We start from the raw sequence: 23,784 nt of genomic DNA, 5'->3' as shown, positions 1-23,784 counted from the left end.
CCTAATTTGGCATGGAACATGCTGTTTGCAAATTTACTTTAATCAAATGTGTCATATTTTCATCATAAAATAAACTATGTTAAGATTTACCTACAGATTCATGACACTGTTAAAATGATAAACACAGCCCCTGATAAAATTCAATAAAAGTGAACTTTTGAAGATAAAACACAGGAAGGTCATGACCTTAACCTTCATTCTGACTGGATGGTAAGCCTTGCACAGCTCATTGTTCATTTGATCTCTTAGTTGAACATGTTCAACATCTTTCGACCTTTCAGCGTCTCAAATAATTATTATGTGCAGCACATTGGACTTCTGGTCTACGACGATCCAGAACACGCAACTCAATATGTGCAAGGGAGAGGGAAGGGGCATGGGAGGGGGGTGGGAAGTAAAAATCCCAGTTAATGGGAGAATTGAACCCACTTATTAGTTGTGCGTTCAAGTCATAAAGTGACTGAAGTACCATTTTCCTTAATGACAACAGGACTCTGCATGATAAAAGAAATCAACAATCATGACATTTAAATTACTAGATAACTGCAGACACTGTGCTGTTTATTTGGTAGCAGGGACTGTCTGTAGGGGTGGGGGTTGCCTGTATGCAAGGAGTGCCTGCAAGTGTGCATGCATGTGTGTGAGCACATGCACATGCATGTGTGTGAGTGTGTGTGTGATCGAAACACCACGAACTTTCACGAACTTTGAAGCATAGCCTACTAACATCATTCACAGATAATTTTTTTTTTTTTTTTTTTTTTTTTTTTTTTTTTTTTTTTTTGTATTTCAAGAATGTATTCCAACCACAGAAATAAAAAAAAACAACATACTATTTATCTGCTGTGATTCTGAACCAGAATCATACTGTAAGGCATTGGGTGACGATAAGAAATACAATGCATCACTGAAGATAACATCCTAAAGGTCATGGTATCTGTTGCTGTGTTGGAACAGCAGGCAACAGCGCCAAATACAGCAACTGTAATGTATCGAATCACCAAAAACTGAACAGCAAACTTTTTATTTGCCTCATTTACATTTACTTATGTATATATATATATATATATATATATATATATATGTATGTACGTATGTATGTATGTATTCAGAACACACAACCACACACTATCCCTTGCTGTGCCTACTAGCCTCCCCTTTGTCTGGAAGAGGTGATTGTGCTCCTGCTCTCATCTTGATGGACTCTGAATTGGCAGTTTGTTTGTTGTCATTATTGTTCATTATTATTATGCATCTGGTGTCGTATTATACACTCTGAACTTTCATCCAGTATGTGGTTCGTCCGTTTTGTCTTCTTGTTTGGCTCTCTGAGGGGGAAATGGCAAATATAGTGTCTGTTTTAAATTTGAATAATAAATTACACACACACACACACACACACACACACACACACACACACACACAGAGAGAGAGAGACAGAGAGAGAGAGTCAGTCCCAACTTAAGATGAAAAATCCTTCTCCACTTTAATAATATACTCCGCGACAGAAACTACAAGTTGATTTGAATCAACGGAGGAAATCAACTGAGGACATTGGAAGATACAGCCTCACACCCCTGAAGCCAAGCAGAAAGCACTGATTCAATTGTTTTCTGTCAAGAGGGGCACATCTAAGCGAAGGACAAAAACACTTCCAAGGTTGCTTCTCATCGGGAGGGGAGGGAAATTCCAGCCACAAAACTAATAATAAATAATGTCCTTTTATGATGATATGTTGCATGTTGTCAAGAGCCTGAGAATTAATGTAAAATCAAAACTGAATGACAAGGGCGATTGAAACAGCAACAGCAGGCATACAAGATGGAAGACTGGCAGACATTTTCTGTGTGTTCATATTCCAGCAGAACCCCTTCCAATTTGTTTTAGAGATAGGACCTTTTAGAACAGCTCTCTTCCACAAAGAACAAAAACAGGCCACAAAAAAGGACAGGCACAGTGTGGAAAATGTCTGGGGAATGGGCACGAGGCATCAACATGCGTCAATCTCAGCAGAAGCCAGTGCTACAAAGATGGCCAGAAAGCAGGGGACCCTCTGTGCGACACGACACCAGTGGTTCAGGAGGAAAACAGTCACTGTCGCAGAACGAGCCCAGTTAGCGTCGGGTTTGCTAGAGTTCCCAGTGTGACAGCCTCACCAGAATTTCCAAATGTGACAGAACCAGTAAAAGTCCTGGTCCTGACAGATGGGGTAAAGTCCCATTCGTAATAGAGCCGTTAAAAAAAACACAACAAACAAACAAAAAACAAAAACAAAAACAAAAACAAAAAAAACAAAAAAACCTGGCCAGTCCCTACACAAGTCTCCCAGCGCCAAAGACAGTTCCAAGAAAGTAAGCACAGGTAGACTATTGACAAGACTCATATGGAAAAAAAACTGAAAAAAAATCAACAAGGAACAGTGTTCTGAACTTTCCACCACAGCAACCCAGAAAGGCCTAGCAGACACATCTGCATCAGCTTCGGCTCAGACCCACAATCCCATGACAGACACAAACGACCTCATGGCCATCATGACAAACATGATACAGAAGACAACGAAGAATATTGGGATGTTTTCACTAACTGATATTATGTTACGATACCACTTTATGGATGCACGGACTTGGCAAATAAACATGGATAAGGATATTTTTTTTTATATAACAGATTATGGACAGACTCTCTTTTAATACTCTCTTTTAATACACGAGGTCTGAAAAACAGACTAAAAAGAAATGCAATGTTTTCTCTGTTGAAACAGCATAAATTAGAAGTATAAGAAGCGCGCATCCCTAGCAGAGCACTGGGTGTAGTGGGTAAGGAATGGTGGGTTGAGTCCGGGAAGGAGAAGACCTGGGATCAAACCCAGTCCTCCCTGAGGACAGACCAGCATGTGCCAGGGGCTCACCCCAGTGCGAGTAGAAGGAGGAAATCCACCCATGGGTGCCATCCACCCTTTGAGCCCATCCCTAATGGTCACTGGCACCTGGACCTCCAAGAAGGGAGAAAAAAAGAAAGAAAAAATGTGACCAGGTCACAGGTAAGTCCAATGACTAGTTCAGACCTGTCAGCAGACCGGCGAAGTGACAGCCCACAACAGCCTGACACGCACAGCCCTCTCCCAGCATGGAAGACTGGTCGGAAATTCGGGTCATTTGACACACAGGGGAGGCTCACGCGAACAGCATCCCTTCCCTTAAAGATACTAGGGTGAACCGACCTGAGGTAAGGAAAGGAGGTTACTCCCCCCCTCCCCCTCCCCATGCCCCCGAGGGAAGTGGTGGCTGGGACTCGGCATGGGCATGAGATAGAGGAACAGAGGAGGCAGTGCCACCACTGACAGCCTTCTCAATGCACTGAGGATTGAGCACGGACCACACTCCCCCCCACGCCCTCCCCCTTCCAGACTGTCAGCAGGTCGACTTCTTCCATCACGATATGGCTGCAAAGATGCATCAACCCGATAGCAAACAGAACCCATGGGCTCCCAAGATAGCACTATACAAGCCTCACAGGTCCGGCCACTACAGGGTAGCATGTGATGCATTGCGATCGAAACAGGTAATTCACAAAAACTGCAGGCCACTAGCGAAAGGAATGCAAGAGTAGGAAATGATACAAAACATTAAATTAATCATCAAAAGCTGACGCAAACAAAAAAGCATACAAAAAATAACATTTCAAATGCATATAAAGGTTGCCAAAGACAGAGCAACAGAGTAATGGACTTATCTCAGGAAATGATGGCCATTGTAAATGAGTTATAAGCTCTGGCTGGTAAAAGCATTTGATCGGCTTGCTATGAGATGTCAGACCGATAGCAGGATGTCTCATTTCTGAGTTAGCCATGAATTTTGGCCAAACAGAGAAGACCAGTATGGCTAGTTTGCATCAGTTTGACCATGAAGTGTTTTTAAATTTTTTAAACATTAATTGGATTTTGTTGCATCATCAGAAACAGCAAAAGCATCATTCACAACTGTGAATATATATACATCAAATGACACAACAGAAAAAAATAAATTTCTTTGGAACCTTACAAACAATTCAAACAAAATATGAATCAGGTAACATTTTATTAATGGGAGTCTTAAACTCGGTCATGGATATAATATCTGGTATGCCATATTTGAGAAGGAAGTAAAGAAATAAAAGAAACAGTCCCAAGGGACTATAAAGGATCTATGAAGACTGTTCCATGGAAATGAAAAATATTATACATGGTGTAAATAAAAAATCCTCTTTTAAATCAGCGTACTGATTTTTGCTTTGCAAACCAGAACATTTTTCAAAGGTGTTTTTCATGGACATTCTGTCTGTAGCACACTCAGAACATACAGCAAAAATATTGAACTAAATAAAAATGATTTTGTAAAATGACTCGATATTGGCGTTTTAACAACAGCTATTGTAAAGACATCGTTTTTGAGACAAAAATGGATAAATCGTAAAAAAACATGGATGAATGAAAGTAAGGAAATATCTGAGCAAACAACTCCAGTGGGACTGGTGTATATAAAAAATAAAACACTTTGGTACATAATGTGGAAAATTTATAGCACAAAAAAAGAAAACAAAAAAGCTAAACACCAATGTACACAATATCCTGATGATTTTATCTATCTATTGAGACACACATGATCAAGATATTAAAGATGAACTCAGACAAATAAAAAACACAGTTGAAATAATATCTCTGGAAAATGCTACTGTAGCACAAACAAGGACAAGGGCAATGTGGGTTGAAGAGGGCGAAAAGAACAGAAGATATTTTCTTAGCTTTGAAAAGATTCAAGCAAAACAGAACATCATGACACAACTAAAAAAAAAAAATAAAAAAAATAAAAAAGTGGTGAAATTGTCACATATCAGCCTGGGGTGTTTAAAAGAGCAAGTACAGTTCTTAGCAGCGTTATCATCCAGATCAACTGGAGTAGAAGAAAAAAAATGAAAGAAAAGATTAGTGATTAAAAACATTTCATTAAAGATGAAGAATTCCCAAAGTAAGATGAAGAAAAACTGACAGCATGTGAAGGTCTCATGAGTATAGAAAAAAAAAACAAAAAAAAACAAAAAAAAAAAAAAAAACAGGCTCAGCAATAAATCACATGAAAAATGGATTGGTGCCTGGAAACGATGGACTAGAATGGCAGAATTTATGACGTTCTTGGGGGCACACACAAAGACTATTGTTACTGATTCATTTAATAAATCCTTTAGAGATGGTGAAATACGCCTTTTATCATGTGCCCAGAAACAAGGCACAATTGTTTTACTCCATAAAGCACAGGTCTTCATGAGATAGATTAGTCATACAGCACTCATCAATACAGAGTACAAAATATTAGCAAGGCCTTAGCATCAAGACTGAACACTGTAACTGGTAACCTAATAAATCTTGATCCAGCTTGGAATCTAACAAGGCAAGATATTTCAACTGTCATCCAAACTTCAGATGATTCTATTAATTATTCAGTTGGATAGATATCTTATAGCACTGGATTATCAAACAGTGTCTAACTCAATCTCCAAGATGTTTGTGTTACAAACACTTGACAATTTTGGGTTTGGATATGATTTTAAATGATGGGTAAATGTGATCTTATCAAACACAGTCAGCAGTATAAATCATGGGGAGGGGGTTTCAGAATCTTTCCCAGTGATGTGTGGAATCAGGCATGGTTGCCCCTTTTCACCATTAGCTGTTATCTTAGCTTCAATACAAAATATGTAACAGCGACATATCCAGTATTGCTCTCCTATCAGACAACACTGAATCAGTAAAGCTTAAAATCAAGCAATTAGCACATGACACAATCCTGTTTCTCAACAATAAAGACAACATTATAAAAGCACATGAAAAAATAAATGAATTATCAGTCTTTTTTTGGACTTCAGCTTTGACTTTCTTCTTGGACCCCCAAAATAAAAGCAATGAGCTTGAGGATACAAAAATAAGAACACAACTTGCCATTTCCATCAACTGAAAACAACAACAACAACAACAAACACCTAGGAACATGCTTTAAAAATGATTAAGCTGCTGTACAAATAAAAGACAACTGATCACACAGAACAGAAGCAATGGAGAGTGTGATTAATACATGGAGTAACAGATAGAATATATAATGGAAAAATGGTGTTACAAAAAGTTTTATATTGAGTCAATTCATCTGGGTAATGCAGTCTATTGGTCTACCAGAGCAGGTTCTGACAAAGGTAAACAGAATACTGTATAAATTCAAATAGCAAAGCAACAACAAACAAAAACACAAAAAAACAAAACAAAAAAATGAATGAAAGAAAAGTAAAACAAAACAAAACAAAAAAGGCTTTGAAAAAGTAAAGAGAAAAGTACTGGAAGCAGATGTCAGTCAAGGTGGGGTGAATATGAATAATATCAATACGGTGCAGGAACGTATTTATTTATAATGGATTGCAAGAGTATTAACAGCAAAAAATGAGAACTGGAGCTATATCCCAAAATGGCATCTTGATCAACTGATAGGCTTTTGACATAACTGCAGACAGAACATGTTAATGTTGGACAGTGGTATTAAAAACTATATTTGGCCAAAATCACTTAAAACTCACTTGGATCACAAAACATTTGAAAGGGGACTAAAAGACTTAAGGATATCATCAACGAAAACAATCAAAAGGTTTTTGCCAAAATAGGACAGAACAGAGCAGGAGTAATGTTCAAATACAGTGCATCAATGAACTCAATTCCCAAAGTCCTGGAAACTATGCTTGAAAGAAAACCTTTTCCCAAAAATAACCACAGCAAGTAGCTTTTTATTATAGGATTAATTGTTCGAAACATAAGGAAAATGATAAAGAAAAAAGGAACAAAAAAGATTCAAAGATCTGTGCTTTTGAATTTGGATCAGAAAGCTTTGAAACTGAAAAGGACATCTGCCATATAGTGCCACAAAAGAAGTTACCTTAAGATTAAAAGATCTTCAATGAAAATTTCACATACCTATCTACACAGAAAATATTTCACTGCACAAAATGAACATAAAGTGCTCTATCAACAAAACTGTGTAGCTGATTGCGTGGATCATTTCTTTTACTACTGACCCCTGTTAAAGAATTCTGGAAGAAAATATAACAGTGCAAACACAGTCAGACCGGTACCTGGTTAAACTTAAATCTGTGACATTCTGTGTAGAATCAAAAGAACAGCAGGATAAAGGTTATCACGTGAATTTTTATTTATTTATTTATTTTTTAATTACTATAAATCCTGATAGGGAAAATGTGTGTTAGTATACACAAGAAAATGAAGTTAAAAAAACATGAATATACTCAATCTTTTAGCAACAGATCCAGAGTAGAACACTGTAAGAAAAAATAAGCAACGAACACTGTTGTCAGTTCATGTGTTAAGCAGTTTCTGAACAAGCAATTAAAAAAAAAAAAAATCATCCGTGAGCAGTCTGACAGACAAGTACACACACACATACACACACACACTTGCACACAATACACACACAGAGACTCACAACTGCATATATACCTCTCCAAACTTCTTGAACAATTCATGCTCCATCAACTTTTCACTCATTTGATCTCTCACTCACTACTCAGCAATCACCAGTCTGCTTATAGGCCTGGGCACTGCACAGACTGTTCTCCTACTCATTGTATATGATCTGTTGAATTCTCTAGACCAAGACAAAATTCTTGTTCTAATTTTGGACCTTTCTGCAGCCTTCGATATGATGGATCACAATATTCTTCTTTCATGTTTGAATCAAACTTTTGGAGTTACAAGCACTGCCCTCAACTGGTTTTGATCTTATCTCTCTGACAGAAATCAAATTGTACCTGTAAACGGAAATAGATCTTCAGAATCCACTCTTAATTTCTGCATTCCCCAAGGCTCTGTGCTAGGCCCAGTGCTTTTCATACTCTACACCACTCCATCACACCTCTCATTGACGCTTATTCCATCCGTCATGAAATGTATGCTGATGATACTCAACTTAAATATTCTGATTCCCCTCCAAATTATAAACATCTTATTCAAACTCTTCCAAGACAGTGTCACGGAAGTGAAAAACTGGATGACAGAAAACAAACTGAAACTAAACGTTGATAAAACCGAAGCCTTCAAACTCCTTCCTCCATCAGTAGATGCCATTTCCCTACTTTCCACTGTTGATCTTGGAAACTCTTCCATGCAGTATCACATCAGCAAAAACTGTCAAGCAGCCTACTTTGAACCCAGACGAATCAGCTCTATATGCTACTACCTCACACCCGACGCAACCAAAACACTAGTTAGTTCATGCAAGCTATCTATTGCAACTCTTCTCATCGGTTGTCCGCAAACACTCCTAAGACCACTACAGCAGGTACAAAACTCCGCCGCCAAACTGATTTATAAAGCAAAAGATCCTCACACTGCACACCCATTCTAAAAGAGTTGCACTGGTCACCAATAAAGCAGTGAATCAAACACAAAGCCACCTGTCTCTGCTAACATGTCATATCTGGAACTGCACCCCCAATACCTCTCTGACATCTTTCAAATCTATACGTACCCTCCTGTTCTCTTCGCTGTGCTGCTGATGATAGAATCTTCCGCGTCACAAAATAAAAAAGAGAACAGTATGGTGGCCGAGCCTTTTCATCATCTGCTGTTCAAATATGGATCTCTCTGCCTCACCATGTCCGTCACAGCCCCTCACTGCCTTCCTTTAAATCTGATCTCAAGACTTTCCTCTAGACCCTCTCTAATGCATGAATGTGTTAGTTGATTGTGTAGGTATATTTGTAATACTGCATTGTGTGTGTGCCAAATGGATGTATGTATGTATGTATGTATTGTACGTACGAGTTTGTATGTGCATATATATGTTTATTGTGCATGGTTGTGAGTTGAGGACTGAGTGTGTTTCATATGTGTGTGTGCGTGGATTGTAAAACGCTTTGTGCAATGAAGAAAGCGCTGATAAATGTCCCGTTATTATCATTATATTAATCATGTCATGAACAAACTCAGCCAAGACATCGCAGTCGCAGTTTATTTAAAGAAAATTAAGCCAATCAAATACACCAAAATTATCTGACAGACAGAACAATATACTGCTTCAAACTGGATGTAATGTTGAATGCTTTTATTTACTTCCTTTTTCATTTCATTGATTCATGTACTGTATTATAATATAAAGAACACGCATATTAAAAAAACAAAGACTCTCTCTCTCTCTCTCACACACACACACATATCTGTATTATGTCATACATGAAGGCACTCGCATATAAACATTATGCTTATTAAGGCAATGAAGGGTACATGATATGATATAAAACATTTGAACACACACTCACGCACACACACACTCACACATTCTTCACCTTCCCTCATTTCTCAGCTTCCATCCTCACACAAGCCATTACCCCACACTATGCGTACCCATTTTAATACAAGTCCTCTCATGATACAGGACTTCATAGTCAACTCAACATCTTGATCTTGATAAGTAGTCAACTCTTTTTGTTGCTTTTTGATGTTTCTACAAGGAAGCTCTTAATTTTGAGACCAGTATCTGAAAAAGCTTTTAACAGAGAAAGTGTGTGTGTGTGTGTGTGTGTGTGTGCATTTGAGTGTGTGTATGTGAGTATCTGTGAGCATGCATGTGTAGTAAGTCAAATCAATAAATGGCGCATTTTCACAAACTCACAAACCGATTTTGATGTATTCTGGACCCATTAAAATATAACAGGAAAAGAAACTAACATCAATTTTCAAGACATATGACCTAATGTCACAAAGTCCATGGAGCAGGTTTTGTGTGGCTGTATCACACCAAAAACCTCTTTCAATGACTTTGGTAACATTAATAGATGCATAAACATTGACACCCTGAAGCTCAGTTTCCACATCAGCCAGTAAGGATGAACTACACTGACATTTTCTGTTGTTGTTTTAAATGGATTCAACAACTGCAAATGGAAATTGAATGAACAGGAACATTATTAGAAGAAAAAAAAAAGGAATAAGTAAATAAACATTATGATGGCTTCATCACTCAGTTGTTATACCCCATCTGAATCACACACACACATATCTATGCATGTACATCACCTTCCTCAACCCAGTCCTGCATATATACAAAGTCTAGTACCAGCTAATCAATGGTATCAGATACTCTCAATGGTACCACCAGAAACATCCAAAATGCTGTTTCTGATAGAAGTAAAATGAACAGCAGTGTGTACTGGTGAAGATAGCAATTAAATACATTGTTCATACCATTCTTTTAATGTCTTAATGTTTGTGCAATATTCAGACTGTGTGCATAACATGACACATTTCTGAATGCTTCTTAATTCCCTGCATAATGACCACCCAACCACCAACACTGTACACACAAAAAAAGAAAGTCCACACATTTTGTTGAGAAAGTTCAAATCTACAAAACAATATTTTCCAGCACAACAGATGACAAACCTCCAACTCCCCTCTATATTGATATCTATTATATCATATCATATCATATAAAACATATTCCTAAAAAATCAACCATTATAAAATATCATCAAGTAATTTCTACAATCAGACTCCAAATCCCACAAAGTTGGTCCATACACCCCAGCAACAAAGAGATAAAACAAAGCTGACCAAAACCTTTCCCGCTTTTCTCTGATCTGACATATCTTTAAACCACGATGCACATGTCAGCTAATGCAGTCCCAGTCTAAATCAGTTCTCAGATTCAATGTCAGTCAGTCACTTAACAAAATCAGTCAACACAATAAATCACTCGAACAAAACAGGTGCACCTCACTCATGAAAATTAATGCCTGAAAGAGTATCTGCTGCCCTCTTCTATATAGCCATCAATGCGAGAACGACAGAAAGGGCACTGCCGCTTGTTGGAGGTGAGAAGTTTGTGCACACAGCCTTTGCAGATGTCGCTGTGCTGACAAGGGTACAGCTGCACCCGCACCACATTCTCAAAGCAGATTTCACATTGCTCTTCCTCAGTAAAGCCAGAGTCGGGAGATTCAGAGGAGGTGTGGCTGTCTCCATGGTCATGATTCCCAGCCACCCGGCGGCGTCGAGGGTTTGAGGAGCATGGTCGGCTGGTTTTACCACCTGCCCATCATAGAATAGAACAGAATATGTCTATATACTGGGGTCACAAGGAATATTTGGGGGGAGGTGGGAAGGGGGGGATAATACATAAAAAGGTACAAATATAAATCCAAAATCATACACAAAGACAGATACAGTAGAATTTAGGACACATACATGTGCATATCAATATGAAAACTTGTGCACACACACACACACACACAGCCGGGTGGCTGGGAATCATGACCATGGAGACAGCCACACCTCCTCTGAATCTCCCGACTCTGGCTTTACTGATAATATCACTTCAAGTGGAAAGACGTTAAACTGAAGACAACAACACACACACATACACACACACACACAGATATTTGAACATAAGCTGCATATCACATGTGGATGGAGCTGATGACTAGACCTTCAGGTCAGTGGTTTTTGATTGCACAACTCTCTTCGATCATACTGGATTTGTTCAAGAGACAGGGCATTGACTGCTTTGGGGAAAAAGTTATTGGCAAAGCGACTAGTTTTCGTCCTTATATTTCTGTACCAAAGACCACAGGGCAGCGACTAGTTTTCGTCCTTATATTTCTGTACCAAAGACCACAGGGCAGCATCTCGACAATCTCAAAAGCTGGATGTGATTCGTCCTGGCTGATTGATTTTGCTTTTTTGAGTAGCCGCTTATAATATGTCATCTAGAGAAGGTAGATCAGCCCTAGTAATCTTGGTGGCAATTTTTACGATTCTGTTCAGGGCTGCGACTTCTGCCTTGGAAATGTTTTCATGCCAAACAGTAATAGAGAAGGTTAACACACTTTGAATGACTGCTAATACCAAATTTTTTGAGGTGCCGAAGAAAGTACATGTGCTGTTGTGCTTTATTAACAATTTTTTTCCCTATTTTTCTCCCATTTCAAATCGTTGGAAATGATCAGTCCGAGAAATGTAAATTCGCTGATGATCTCTATTTGCTTACATATACTCAGGCCAATATACAGCACTAAGTCCCAAAACATTTTGGATGAAAGGTGTCAAAAGGTTACTTACTTACTGCATTACTACTGCACCTATATTTTACACATGATTTTGAAATTGAATAGATAAAACAGTGAATACTTCCACACAACTTCTCATAAAAATCATCCTTTTAGTAATGATTATTTTGCAATCAATCAGGTGGAAAAACTCAACAAGAAACTCTTCTGAGCCCCAAGAAGAGAAAACTAAAGAACAAATGTATTAAATATAATTAGACGCTGATTGTGACATGAACCAACAGAAAAGAAAAGTTTGAAAGTTATGATCTTGATGAAAGCATCAAAGAAAAATTTTGGCCCATCAAGTGCAAAATGAAATAATGTTGTTTTTCTTTCATGTTAACTGTTGGCAATCCTCCTGTTACCTGACAAGCTAGCTAACAAAATAGAGATGAGGCAGCCTGGTTCAATTGTCAATTTCTATATAAGATCATATCATACTTTCATGTTTTTTCTCTTTTTTTCAATGGAATAATCACAGAAGATGTAATGATTGTAATAATCTGACTGTCATACGTTAGGAGAGATTTACTTCAGTTGTTAAACTTTCGACTGTTTTTCATTCACACACAAACACATTATTCTGCAGGGGATGAAAAGTGATTGATATCAGATTTTACAAATGGCTCTTTCCTTTAACAATATAACTAAAATGGTTGCTTGTTTCTGTCTTTTTATGTTCTGAAATAAAGTAGGTACCGGCAGCCTCACTTGTTAAACTGAAGCTATGACTAAAAAACGTCGATTTTGCCCATTTTCCTCAAGCCTGCAACTTGAGTGATGATTAAAAAATAAAGAAAGTTTTATATATGGAAATAAAGTTCACTTTCTCCTCTTTCCAATGCTGTTTTTGTTTTTCATCTGTATTTTATCTTTGTTGAATAAAAGAGTAAAAATCAGGGGTAGTCAAAATGCTTCTGGCACACCGTGGCCGACCGCTCCGACGCAGATCGCGTCAACTGGTTTTCGCGTCTCTTTTCTTCTACAGAGCTATTTTTAATACAGCTGTGTTTGTCTGAACCTGATCTTTCCGGTGAATATTAGTTCGGCTTGCAAAATCACTTATTGCGAATATAGCGCGTAAAAAATTTTTTGCTTGACTTTAAACTTGAAATTCTCAAATTTGGTAATAAATACAATAGCATTTATGGATATCAAAGAGAAGCTTTTTCAATTTCCTTTCGAAAGGCATACACAACTACCGTGTGGTATTACTGGTGCAGACAAGCTCTGAGTCGAAAGAGTGGCTGTGCATCATTTGGATGCCAAAATGGCAGTAGAAGCTGAGCCAGACTTCAACAACGAGCTTGGTCGGTTCTGAAACCTTTGAGTTTGTTTGATTTTACTATCACACTGTTGATTATATCATCGATAAACATTTAAGAGGGGGTATTTTTCATAAATGAGTGCACGAAAGTGCTCGATCACTGGGAATACCTCATACTGCAGCACCTCGTTTCGAATGTAACTAAAGCGATGATAATTTTTTCTTATTTTCATGATGGAATTAATGATAAGTATGTTAAGTTGCTATCTGTTGAAATGAAATTAATCAGCAGATATATGTTATAGTAGTGGTTTCACTTTTATTTACAAAACACAAATTATTACACAAAAAATTTCTGTTCTTCTAGAACATCATCATTCCTGCGACTTGATAACATGATTTAAAAAAAAAAAAAAGGAAGTAAAGAAAAAAAAAATTGCTGAATGTGACTTTTAATTAAAAAGTCATGGTAGTATGTGTCTGTCAGAAAGTGAATGGTGATGTGTATTTGTGCATGTGTGCCTGTCCAGTTAAAAAAAAAAGAGAAGAATTTGATGCTAAATCTTACAGATCATATGACATAGATCTTAAAAAATTCTTCAAATTGAATTATTGCTGTACCCCTATTTTAAAGGCCTTGCTCAGCTGCATGCAAATCACTTTATTTCATAAAAATAGCTTGATAAATGAAGAAACTGCACCTGTTGCTATTTTGACAAATTTTGCCATTGTGAGAATTTGCAAAAAAAACCTTGATTTTACAGCTCAATATCAATAAAACAATAAGGTAATACAGCTGGGGAAAAAATAGGCATCTTTACTGTAAACAAAATATCATTTTCCTTAATTCTCAGCTGTCTCTGTTGTTTAGTATTCAAGCAGTGATGCTGTAAAATTGGAGATTTGTCCAAAAGCTCAAAATGATGCGCAAAAAGGCTCAATTTTAATTAACTTCAATTGACTGTAACTTTGGTTCTAATACACACAGAAACATAATTTTTGTGGTGGGATGTTTCTTTTGACTGATAGTTTTAATCTAAGCTGTTTAAATGTTGTTTTAACAGAAGTGAAAAATGTTTTTAAAAGGCTGCTGGTACCAAAATAAAGGTTAAAAGTTAAACCAAGACTGGTTTTAACGCTTCTTCCACTTCTTTATGAAAAACAAAGGCACTTGGGCCTGAATAAATTTATTCTTTTCTCACAGTCTGCATGCGCACGTGCGTGCGTGCACACGCATGTGCATTTTCTAACTTCTTAATAAGCCATCTTTGTAAAGACATAAAAACAAAAGAGAATATATCTCCACCTGAAAATGTGGATCCTCTGGCAGATCCCCCTGCTCCCTGCAGCCCATCTCGCTGTGCTTTTGTGAAGACATAATATGCTGCTGCCAGCAGTGCCACCATGGGCACTCCTACAATCAGCACACTGTTCAGCATGGTTCTCGACACGCTTTGTCCTGCACATAGTAAATGCCTTTCTCTTCATTTTCATTGATACTGGCAGATACACATGCATCTCTGATCAGTCAATTCAGTTTAACAATAAACAAATAAATAAATAATGGTACATCTTGATAAAAATGAAAGCACAGACTTCAAACCGTAGCCTGAATTATGTTCCTTTTCTCTTGTAAAGAGTAACAGTACTTACTCCTTTGTTTTCATATTTTCTCCTCTCTTTGACACTCATTTTCACAATCTATTCAATCTGGCTCAGAGCCAAGCTGACTACACAAGTTCATCCAACAAAAATCACCCAAGAAAGATCATGTCAGACAAAAAACTGGTTCCAGCTGAGTGAAAGATAAAACACCTGAACTGAAAATGGGGCATGATTAAGTTATATAATATAGTCTTATTAATTTTCTTTATTATGGCCGTTCCACCATATTTCTTGGCAATGAAAACACACACACACACACACACAAAATTTTAAATGAAAAGATGACAGAGCTCAACAAAAAATTCATAGAAAACACACAAGAAATGCAGCTAGAATGTGTTGATGGCAAATCACATTTCCTGGGCGTCCATAAAACACACCATTATGAAAATGACACGTTTGGAGACAGATCTTACTTCTAGATTAAAATTCATACACATGAATGTGACAATAGGTAGGAAAAAGATGTGACACATAGAAAGAAAAACAGATACTTAAAGCCCAGCTGATCACACAAGGCCATATCATATATAAAAGCTAAAAAAAAAAACTGTGAATATAAGTCACACAGAACCTGTCGGAAAAAACACACACACCAAAAAAAAAAAAAAAAATTATGCACAAATACACTGTACTGTCACATACATATTCATGCATATAAACCTTGGACATCCCTCTGACACTGACCATTCCGCCAACTGTCCACAAGAGGATAACAAGAAATCAACAACACAAAAACAAACTAACCAGTAACCTAAACATAAACACAGTTACATATATTACATAAAATCATACACAATAGCAGCAAATCAAAACCGAATACATGTATTGCCAACGGGCACCTCTTACATCTGTGTGTGTGTGTGTGTTTGATTGTAAATATGAGGCATGTGTAGGTATGGAAAGCATGCAAAAGTGTCTGGGTCCCTGGACCTGTTGTTCTCTGCAATGAACTGAGTGGCCTGATGTTCAAACCCAAAAACCATGGATCCTGTCTGTGAGGATGGCATGTTTCTCATGGTGCTGATGGAAGTGGCAACAGATTAATATTCAAACAGGTTGTAGCCTACTGAGGTCAAAGAGACTGAGCAGTAATTTTCAGCTACATTTCTGTTGCCTTTTTTGATTTTTGTACACAACTGAGACATTTGCTGACAGCCAATCTGTGGGGAGGACTTGGAGGATTGTTAGAAAATGATGGTAAGTGACAGAGCAGATGTTTGCACAAGATTTCTGGACTATCATGGTTATCTATGGTTGGAAATCTGTCCCATCTGCAGGCTTTGGAAGGGTTCAATTCCTTCCATTGATATGTCAAAGTCATCGATGCTGAGTTGGTCTGGTTCTTCTGTCATCAAGTGTGAAGACTGACTTAAAATGGTCAAGAAGAATATTTCACTATTGAGGAGTGGCAGTTGCTGTGAAGGGTATTTCATTTTTTCAGGGCTGCCACACCTGCCCTGTCCTGGTGCCTAGCTTTGACATACATATCACATAACATAAGCTTTGTGTCGTTTTCCTTCTTGATTGTTTCAATCGTTTTGTTGATGTTCTGCCACTCTGCTTTTCTCAGACTCTTTCTGTAGCAATTGGTAATTTGTTTGATTTCTTTCTTCTTCTGCCCAAGTATATATGTGATCTTTCTATCAATCCATGGTAAGCTGATGCTCCTTAGTCCAAGCAAAAATGGGACATGCTTGTCTGTGGCTAATACAGTGATAGTAAAGTTTTCTTGAACTCAGAGTTCACTGGTGTCAGACCATGCTTCTTGCATAGTACTCAGTTCTGTTTCCAACATACCGAGGACAGTAATCTATCCATCCCACTTATCCTTTGAGTGGAGGTTGTGCCACCTTAACTTCTTCACACTGTAGGGTTGAGAATCCACGTCTGTCACCACTGCTTCATGATGTGAAAGTCCTGAAAATATCTTGGAAAATTTGATGAGGGATGGGCTGGAGTTGAAGACAAAGTCAATGATCTTGTCTTGTCAAGTGGGATCGTCCTGGATTTGACAGACAGAGTCTGGATGAATGGTAATGTCTATCAGTCAATGCTGTAGTGTACGTGGCAATTGTGAACACCAGTGAGTACAGCTATTACACTGGTGAATGGATAGTTGAAATCTCCTAAGAGGATATGCTTCTGTCAAGTCTCTGAAATCTTCAAGGGTTATTGGTCCAGTTCATCAAATTTGTTAAATTGGTTGTTCAATGGGAGATATAGAAGCAATCTGTGCAAAGATCTTTGTTTACCTGGAGGCTATCATTCCCCAAAATTGTCACATTTTGTTGTCTATTTACCACAAGAAAACTGATATCTCACAGATCAATACCAGCAAAGAAATTAACAAATCTGTGCACGATCTCTCTCTGTTATACATTCACAATTCAGTCAGCTCTGTCATACACTCAGTGACGCTCAATCCTGAAAGGCAATTCAAACTTGCTGAAAATATTGAATTTACAGGCACCCCAAAGGAACAAAAAGTTTTGCAGATGTAGTAAAATCAGCTACTCAGTGTCTATTCAACTTGGGCAAATCATAAAACTCGCTCGAAGTCCATTATTTTGGGGACAAAATGAAAATCGACTTTAAGTTCTGGATCTGGATCTGCACGTCGCCGAACCAATTTTGGTTATACTGCGACAGAAAAACAGGGAGAGCGCACAAAAAAACCCCACCACCTTTTAAGGACTAGCTAGGTGTGGAGCTGCCGGATCGCTACCGCTTTTCGCTTTGCACATACAGGCAAGCCTGTACATTACCAGCCCTGACCCTACAGAAGGTAGTGCCAAGCCAACAAAATCAAATAACAAAAAAACAAAAGGTCCCCACCCCCATCCTTTCCCACCTACCTAGCGTAACTAACTAATGTGCAGTACGAGTTTTAGTGGGGGGCTGCAGAACTGCCCACCGCTGCTGTAAATGTGGCGACAGTACTGGCCTGGATTGCTGTTTCTTCCCGGTGGTTCCATTCTTCAATAGTCTTGAAAAAGAAGGAGCATCTGTACTGCTCTGAAGTGCCATCTGGAATTTTGTAGCCCTTGGTGTAACATGGCGTGTAACGATGTTGGTGGTCTTGCAGTCTTTGAATGCTGTAGGCAGATTTTCCTTCTGGTTCTGTTTGCAGGGGTTAGGAATTTCTCTGGTGGCATTGCTTTGATAAGCCCATGGCTGATTTTGTAGAGGGTGGTGAGCCGTTGTTGTTTCCTATTTTCTTGCAGGGGTGGGAGGCCCAGCTCATGGAGCATCTTGTCAACACAGCCTTCTTCTCTAGACCTGTAGTTTTTTTTTTGATGAAGTGAGCTGTTTGCCATTGTACTCGCTCCAGCTGATCAATATCCTTCTTCAGGTACGGATCCCATACTATTGCACCGTACTCCAGCACTGATCGGACAAGAGTGATGTAGGCCAGTCAGGGCACTCCTGGGGGCAGTTCCCTAGGTTATGCCTCAGAAATCCAAGCACCGACCCAGCCCTCTTACAGATGTTGGTGATGTGGGCTGACCATTTCAAATCCGAGGAGATGAGGACACTGAGGTATGGATTGTGGTTTACATGCTTCAGGACCTCTCCACAGAGTGTGTAGAAATAGGAGGATGTGGCTTTGATTGGGAGGACATAGCACTTCTGTGCACTGAACCTCATGCCCCAGTCGTTTGCCCATACTTCTAGTCTATGGAGGTCTGCTTGGAGGATGAGATGGTCTTGGAAGGAGCGTATCTCTCGGTAGAGTAGGCTGATGTCTGCGAACAGGCGTACCTTTGATGTTACAGTAGCAGGGCAGTCGTTTATGTGGCACAGGAACAGCAATGGGCCTAAGACTGTACCTTGGGGCACTCCCAACTCAACTGCAGCCTCCTCGGAGGATTCCCCCTCCAGAACCACCCTCATTGTTCTTTTGGTCAGGAAGCTTGTTATCCTCTGGTGGACAGGCCCTCTGATGCCGTTGTGTTTCAACTTGTGGAGAAGTTTGGTGTGGGGCACAGTATTGAAGGCCTTGCTGAAGTCCAGGATCATGACGTCAGTCTGTATCCCTGCTTCGGTGGACTCAAACAAGTCTTGTGTTGTTGTGAGCAGTTGGGTTTTGCAGGAATAACCAGATCTGAAGCCATGGTTCTTGTCGGTGAGGATGTTATACTTCTCCAGATGTTCATGCAGGCGATGACAGATAATATGTTCTAGCAGTCTGCAGGCTACAGACGTTAGTGATGTGGATCTATAGTTTATTTCTGCTTCTTCCTTTGTACAACCAACATCATTTTATTGATGGTTCTGTCCCCTTTTTTGAACACACTGGATACATTTGCTGTTAGCCATCATCAGATGTCATCATCAGAAATGGTAAAATCATTCCCAGACCCAAACCCGGACAGGATGAAAAGGACAGAGCTGGTAACACTGGGGTACCAAGCTCAGAGCACTGACTCAAGAATATCAAAAGAAATGCTGTAAATAATGTAAATAGTGCAAATAAAAAAGATTTGAAAGTTACAAACAACAAGAGTAATGGTAATGTAAGGGGTGAGAGTTACAGTCCTGAAGGTCTGAAGTTTTTACTATTAAACGCTGATAGTATTGGAAACAAAAAACAAGAACTGAATGCCTTGGCTTGGGATTTAAATCCTGACATTATTGCAGTTACTGAACTGAAGCCAAAGACCCTGAGACCTGACTGTGGATGGGAACCTGTAATTGATGGATATGTTTTATATACTAATGAGGCTGGGAGGGGGGTAGGCTTGTTTGCAAAGTCGAATCTGAATGTGGTACGTAGTACACAGCTGGAAGAAGTCTTCAGTCCCTCTGTCTTCTGCTCCATTGCACTTGATAATGAGGAATTAAAAGTTGGAGTTGCATATAGATCTCCCAGTAGTTCATTAGAAGAAAATAAGAAATTAATTAAATGTGTATCACTGTTTTTTGAAGGCACAGGTAAGAAAGTGTTGATGGGTGATTTTAATTATCCAGATATTGATTGGGAACAAGAAGTGTGTACCAAACACATAGACCACCCTGCTTCAAAATTTCTGGAAGTATTGCAAGATAATTTTGTGGTACAGTTTGTTACGGAACCAACACATTTTCGTGGTAATCAAACAGCAAATATTTTGGATTTAGTTTTAGCAAACAGAGATGACTTAGTTTATAATGTTTTATATTATCCCCCTATAGGTAAAAGTCACCACTCTAGCATTATTTTTGAAGTTGATACTGGTATTCTACTACCTGGTAAGTCGAAAGGCAGACGCTATTTTTATGATAGAGGTGATTATGAGACAATGAGGCATGCATTGGATGACATTAATTGGAAAGAGACTTTGGAACTCAAATCTGTGGATGAGTGTTGGTCTTGCATTTCTGATAAATTGAAGGAATTACAAGATAAGTATGTGCCATTTAAAGAGTTTTGGACTGGAAACAAAAGTTACAAAAAGACTGTCCCATTTTTTGTTTTGGAAAAGATACGATTGAAAAGAAGGACCTTCAGATGGTATAAGAAGTATAGGACGACTGAAAATTATAATGCTTATGCACGTGCTCGAAATCAGGTTAAGAGGGCATTACGAAAAGCTACCAAGGAAAAAGAGATGTCTATTGCAAAGAACATTAAAAGTGACCCAAAGAGACTGTTTAATTATATTGCATCACAAACTAAACCAAAGGAGATTATTCCGAACTTAAGCACACCTGGTGGAACTTTAACTAACAATGACAAAGAAAAGGCTGAGGTCCTAAATTTGTTTTTCTCTAGTGTTTTCACAGTGGAAGATGTCACCAATGTTCCTTCTTTTGAGTCAGAATGCAAAGCTTCAACAGATTATGTTGAAGTTTCAGAAAAGATTATTAGTGACAAACTTTCACAGTTAAAGGTAAATAAATCCACTGGTCCTGATGGAATGCACCCTTATTTGCTAAAAGAATTACATAATAGTTTAGCTATTCCCTTAAAGATTCTGTTTGTTAAGACTGTATCATATGGTAAGATCCCACAGGCATGGAAAGTAGCACAAGTAAAACCAATATTTAAGAAAGGTAACAAACAAGACCCTGGAAACTATCGACCAGTAAGTTTGACATCGGTTGTATGTAAAGTTTTTGAAGGTTTCATACGTGATACTTTGAATAAACATTTGATTGATAACAACTTACTGTCTGATTATCAGTTTGGCTTTACCAGTGGTAGATCCTGTGTGACTCAGTTGTTGAATACTGTACATGACTGGATGCAGTCACTTGAAAACAATAAACCAATGGATGTAATTTATCTGGACTTACAGAAGGCGTTCGATAAAGTTCCACATAATAGGTTAATTGCTAAATTGCAAGGGTACGGTATTTCTGGTAAATTGTTGGAATGGATAAAAGATTTCTTAGATGAGAGAACACAGTACGTATCAGTAGGGACTGAGTCATCGTGTCCTGTTAAGGTGAGTAGTGGTGTTCCCCAAGGCAGTGTCTTGGGGCCCACACTCTTTGTATATTATATAAATGACATGCCTGACATACTAGACTGTTTTGTGAAAATCTTTGCAGACGATACAAAGATCTATGAGGAAGTAGATTCTGATGTCGGTAGATTGAAATTACAAGTTAGTATTGATAATTTAGTACACTGGACTGATAGATGGCAAATTAAATTTAATAACAATAAATGTAAAGTTTTACACGTAGGCAGAAATAATCCACATTATAAGTATTATATGAATGGTACGGACTTGCAGGAGACTTCATCGGAGAGAGATCTTGGAGTCATTGTTGACTCTGGTCTCTCTTTTGATGTTCATATTAATGAAACCATTAAAAAAGCCAATAGATTGACCGGAATGCTAGTTGGAAACCTACAGTGTAAAAGTAAAGACATAATGGTGCCATTATTTAAGTCATTAGTCAGGCCAGTCTTAGAATATGGGAATGTTGTTTGGAATACGGGTTTAGTGAAACATACAGACAGTATTGAAAATGTTCAACGAAGATTCACTAAAAGAATCATTGGCTTTGCTGATATGGACTATGAAAGTAGGTTGCAAGCACTTAAGTTACCTAGTTTAGAATATAGAAGACTGCGTGGTGATTTAATAGAGATGTATAAAATGACACATGGATTATATGACAGCAGAACCATAAACTCTTTGTTTACATTGAATGAGAACAGTACCACAAGAGGCCATTCATACAAACTATTAAAAGTTTCAGTTAAAACTTCCAGATTTGCACATTTCTTTACTAACAGAGTAACAAATGTTTGGAACAATTTGTCACAAGATGTTGTTTCCGCAGGAACAGTGAATACATTTAAAAATTATCTTGATATTCATTTGAAAAATTTAAATTACAAAACTCATTTACATATTTATTGATTTTTCAAGCATTGCGCACTCAATGTTGAAAAATGCATCAGACATATGTGGGGACTCTCTTTTTCTTCCCCACATCAAGCGGGCAAAAGGCCTCGTCAGGCCTGCACGCCTTGATATGATATGATATGATATGATATGATATCCGGAAGACATCTAGTTCTTATTCTTCTTCTTTCTATGTCACGATCAACATCGACATTGCCGATGACTGTCGTGGTTCATGCATGCTGGGTATTTTCGTGTCTCCAGAACCCAAAAAAGTTCACTGTCTTGCTAGCCAGCTTCGCGAACGCCACCCCTGTTCGTTGCAAAACCAACAACTCCCCAAACAAAAGACAAAACAAAAAACAAATAAAACAACAACTAATATTGGTTTCTGCTGTAATGTACGTATTTTCAAGATCAGGAACTCCGTCTCTGGTCATGATTTTACATTATCTCCAAAAATCGAACCCAAAACTCTCGGATTCAGAGTAAAATGTGGTTTCTTTTAAACCAATCCATGTATTTATTAATTCAGGATTACCTCTACATGTTCACAAACATTATACATGCTGAAAAACTGACACCAAGGATGCAAGTAATTAATACACACCCAAGATGATGTTTCAGTTTGTTTCTTTTCACGTCCAACGCCACTGTTGACAAAAAGGTCAAGGTTGTGCTGGAGAAATCATTATTTGAACGCGCGCGCGTGGGTGTATGTGTGTGTGTGTGTGTGTGTGTGCGTGCGTGTGTGACACAACATACTTCAGCCTGCGACAAATTTATGTGGAATGGGATGTTTTATTTATGATGTTCATGTCTCGGCAGACAAAGTGGTTTTTTGTTGTTGTTGTTGTTGGGTTTTTTTTGTGTTTTTTTTCAACTGATCATGCGCAATAGTTTCTCCCCTGATATCGGAACTTCCCCTGGGATCGAAACGGAAAGTATATTTACCTGCACGACGGGCTTAATTGTTCTTTGACATCTTTATTAAGAAACAGAAAGTTGCCAAGCTGTGTTTTCTGATCTGGCAATTAACTTGAGCAGTCGGATATCGCTCGACTATTTCGTCTGCGAAAGATGAGAATCACAACATTACTTCTCGAACAAAAACTTTGATGTATTTAAGTGTGTGTGTGTGTGGTGTGTGTATGTGTGTGTGTTCGTTCTTTAGTTTAACGTCTTTTAACTGTAAGTAATATTAGACGAGTGGCGTTGAGAAATTACTGTGTACGCATGCAAGTAAGTTAAAGTGTGTGTGTGTGTGTGTATGTAAGTTTTGGTGAAAAAAATCACATGACAATGTAACATATTTCTGAAGAAAAACTAACAACAGCGAACCAAATGGACTATTTAACAAGGAGTGTG

General features: G+C 38.3%; 1 protein-coding gene across 1 annotated transcript; it reads right to left on the bottom strand.

Moving 5' to 3' along the window:
* Positions 1-9,117: 9,117 nt before the first annotated feature.
* On the bottom strand, positions 9,118-23,093 carry LOC143289812 (uncharacterized). The gene is made up of 3 exons (XM_076598973.1): positions 23,027-23,093; positions 14,709-14,861; positions 9,118-11,116 (listed from the first exon to the last, which is right to left on the bottom strand). The coding sequence occupies exons 2-3, from the start codon at positions 14,839-14,841 to the stop codon at positions 10,815-10,817; spliced, it is 435 nt and encodes a 144-aa protein (XP_076455088.1). The 5' UTR covers positions 14,842-14,861; positions 23,027-23,093; the 3' UTR covers positions 9,118-10,814.
* Positions 23,094-23,784: the final 691 nt, after the last annotated feature.

This window comes from Babylonia areolata, chromosome 14 (genome assembly GCF_041734735.1).
Source record: "Babylonia areolata isolate BAREFJ2019XMU chromosome 14, ASM4173473v1, whole genome shotgun sequence".
Classification (NCBI taxonomy): Eukaryota; Metazoa; Mollusca; class Gastropoda; order Neogastropoda; family Buccinidae; genus Babylonia; species Babylonia areolata.
Note: the sequence above shows the minus strand (reverse complement) of the source record. Positions and strands in the feature narration are given on the sequence as shown.

Coding starts and splice junctions, on each gene's coding strand:
- LOC143289812 (XM_076598973.1), bottom strand. CDS start 14,841: ATGCTGAACAGTGTGCTGATTGTAGGAGTGCCCATGGTGGCACTGCTG. Junction 11,117..14,708: donor CAGAGGATCCACATTTTCAG/GTGGAGATATAT, acceptor TATGATGGGCAG/GTGGTAAAACCAGCCGACCA.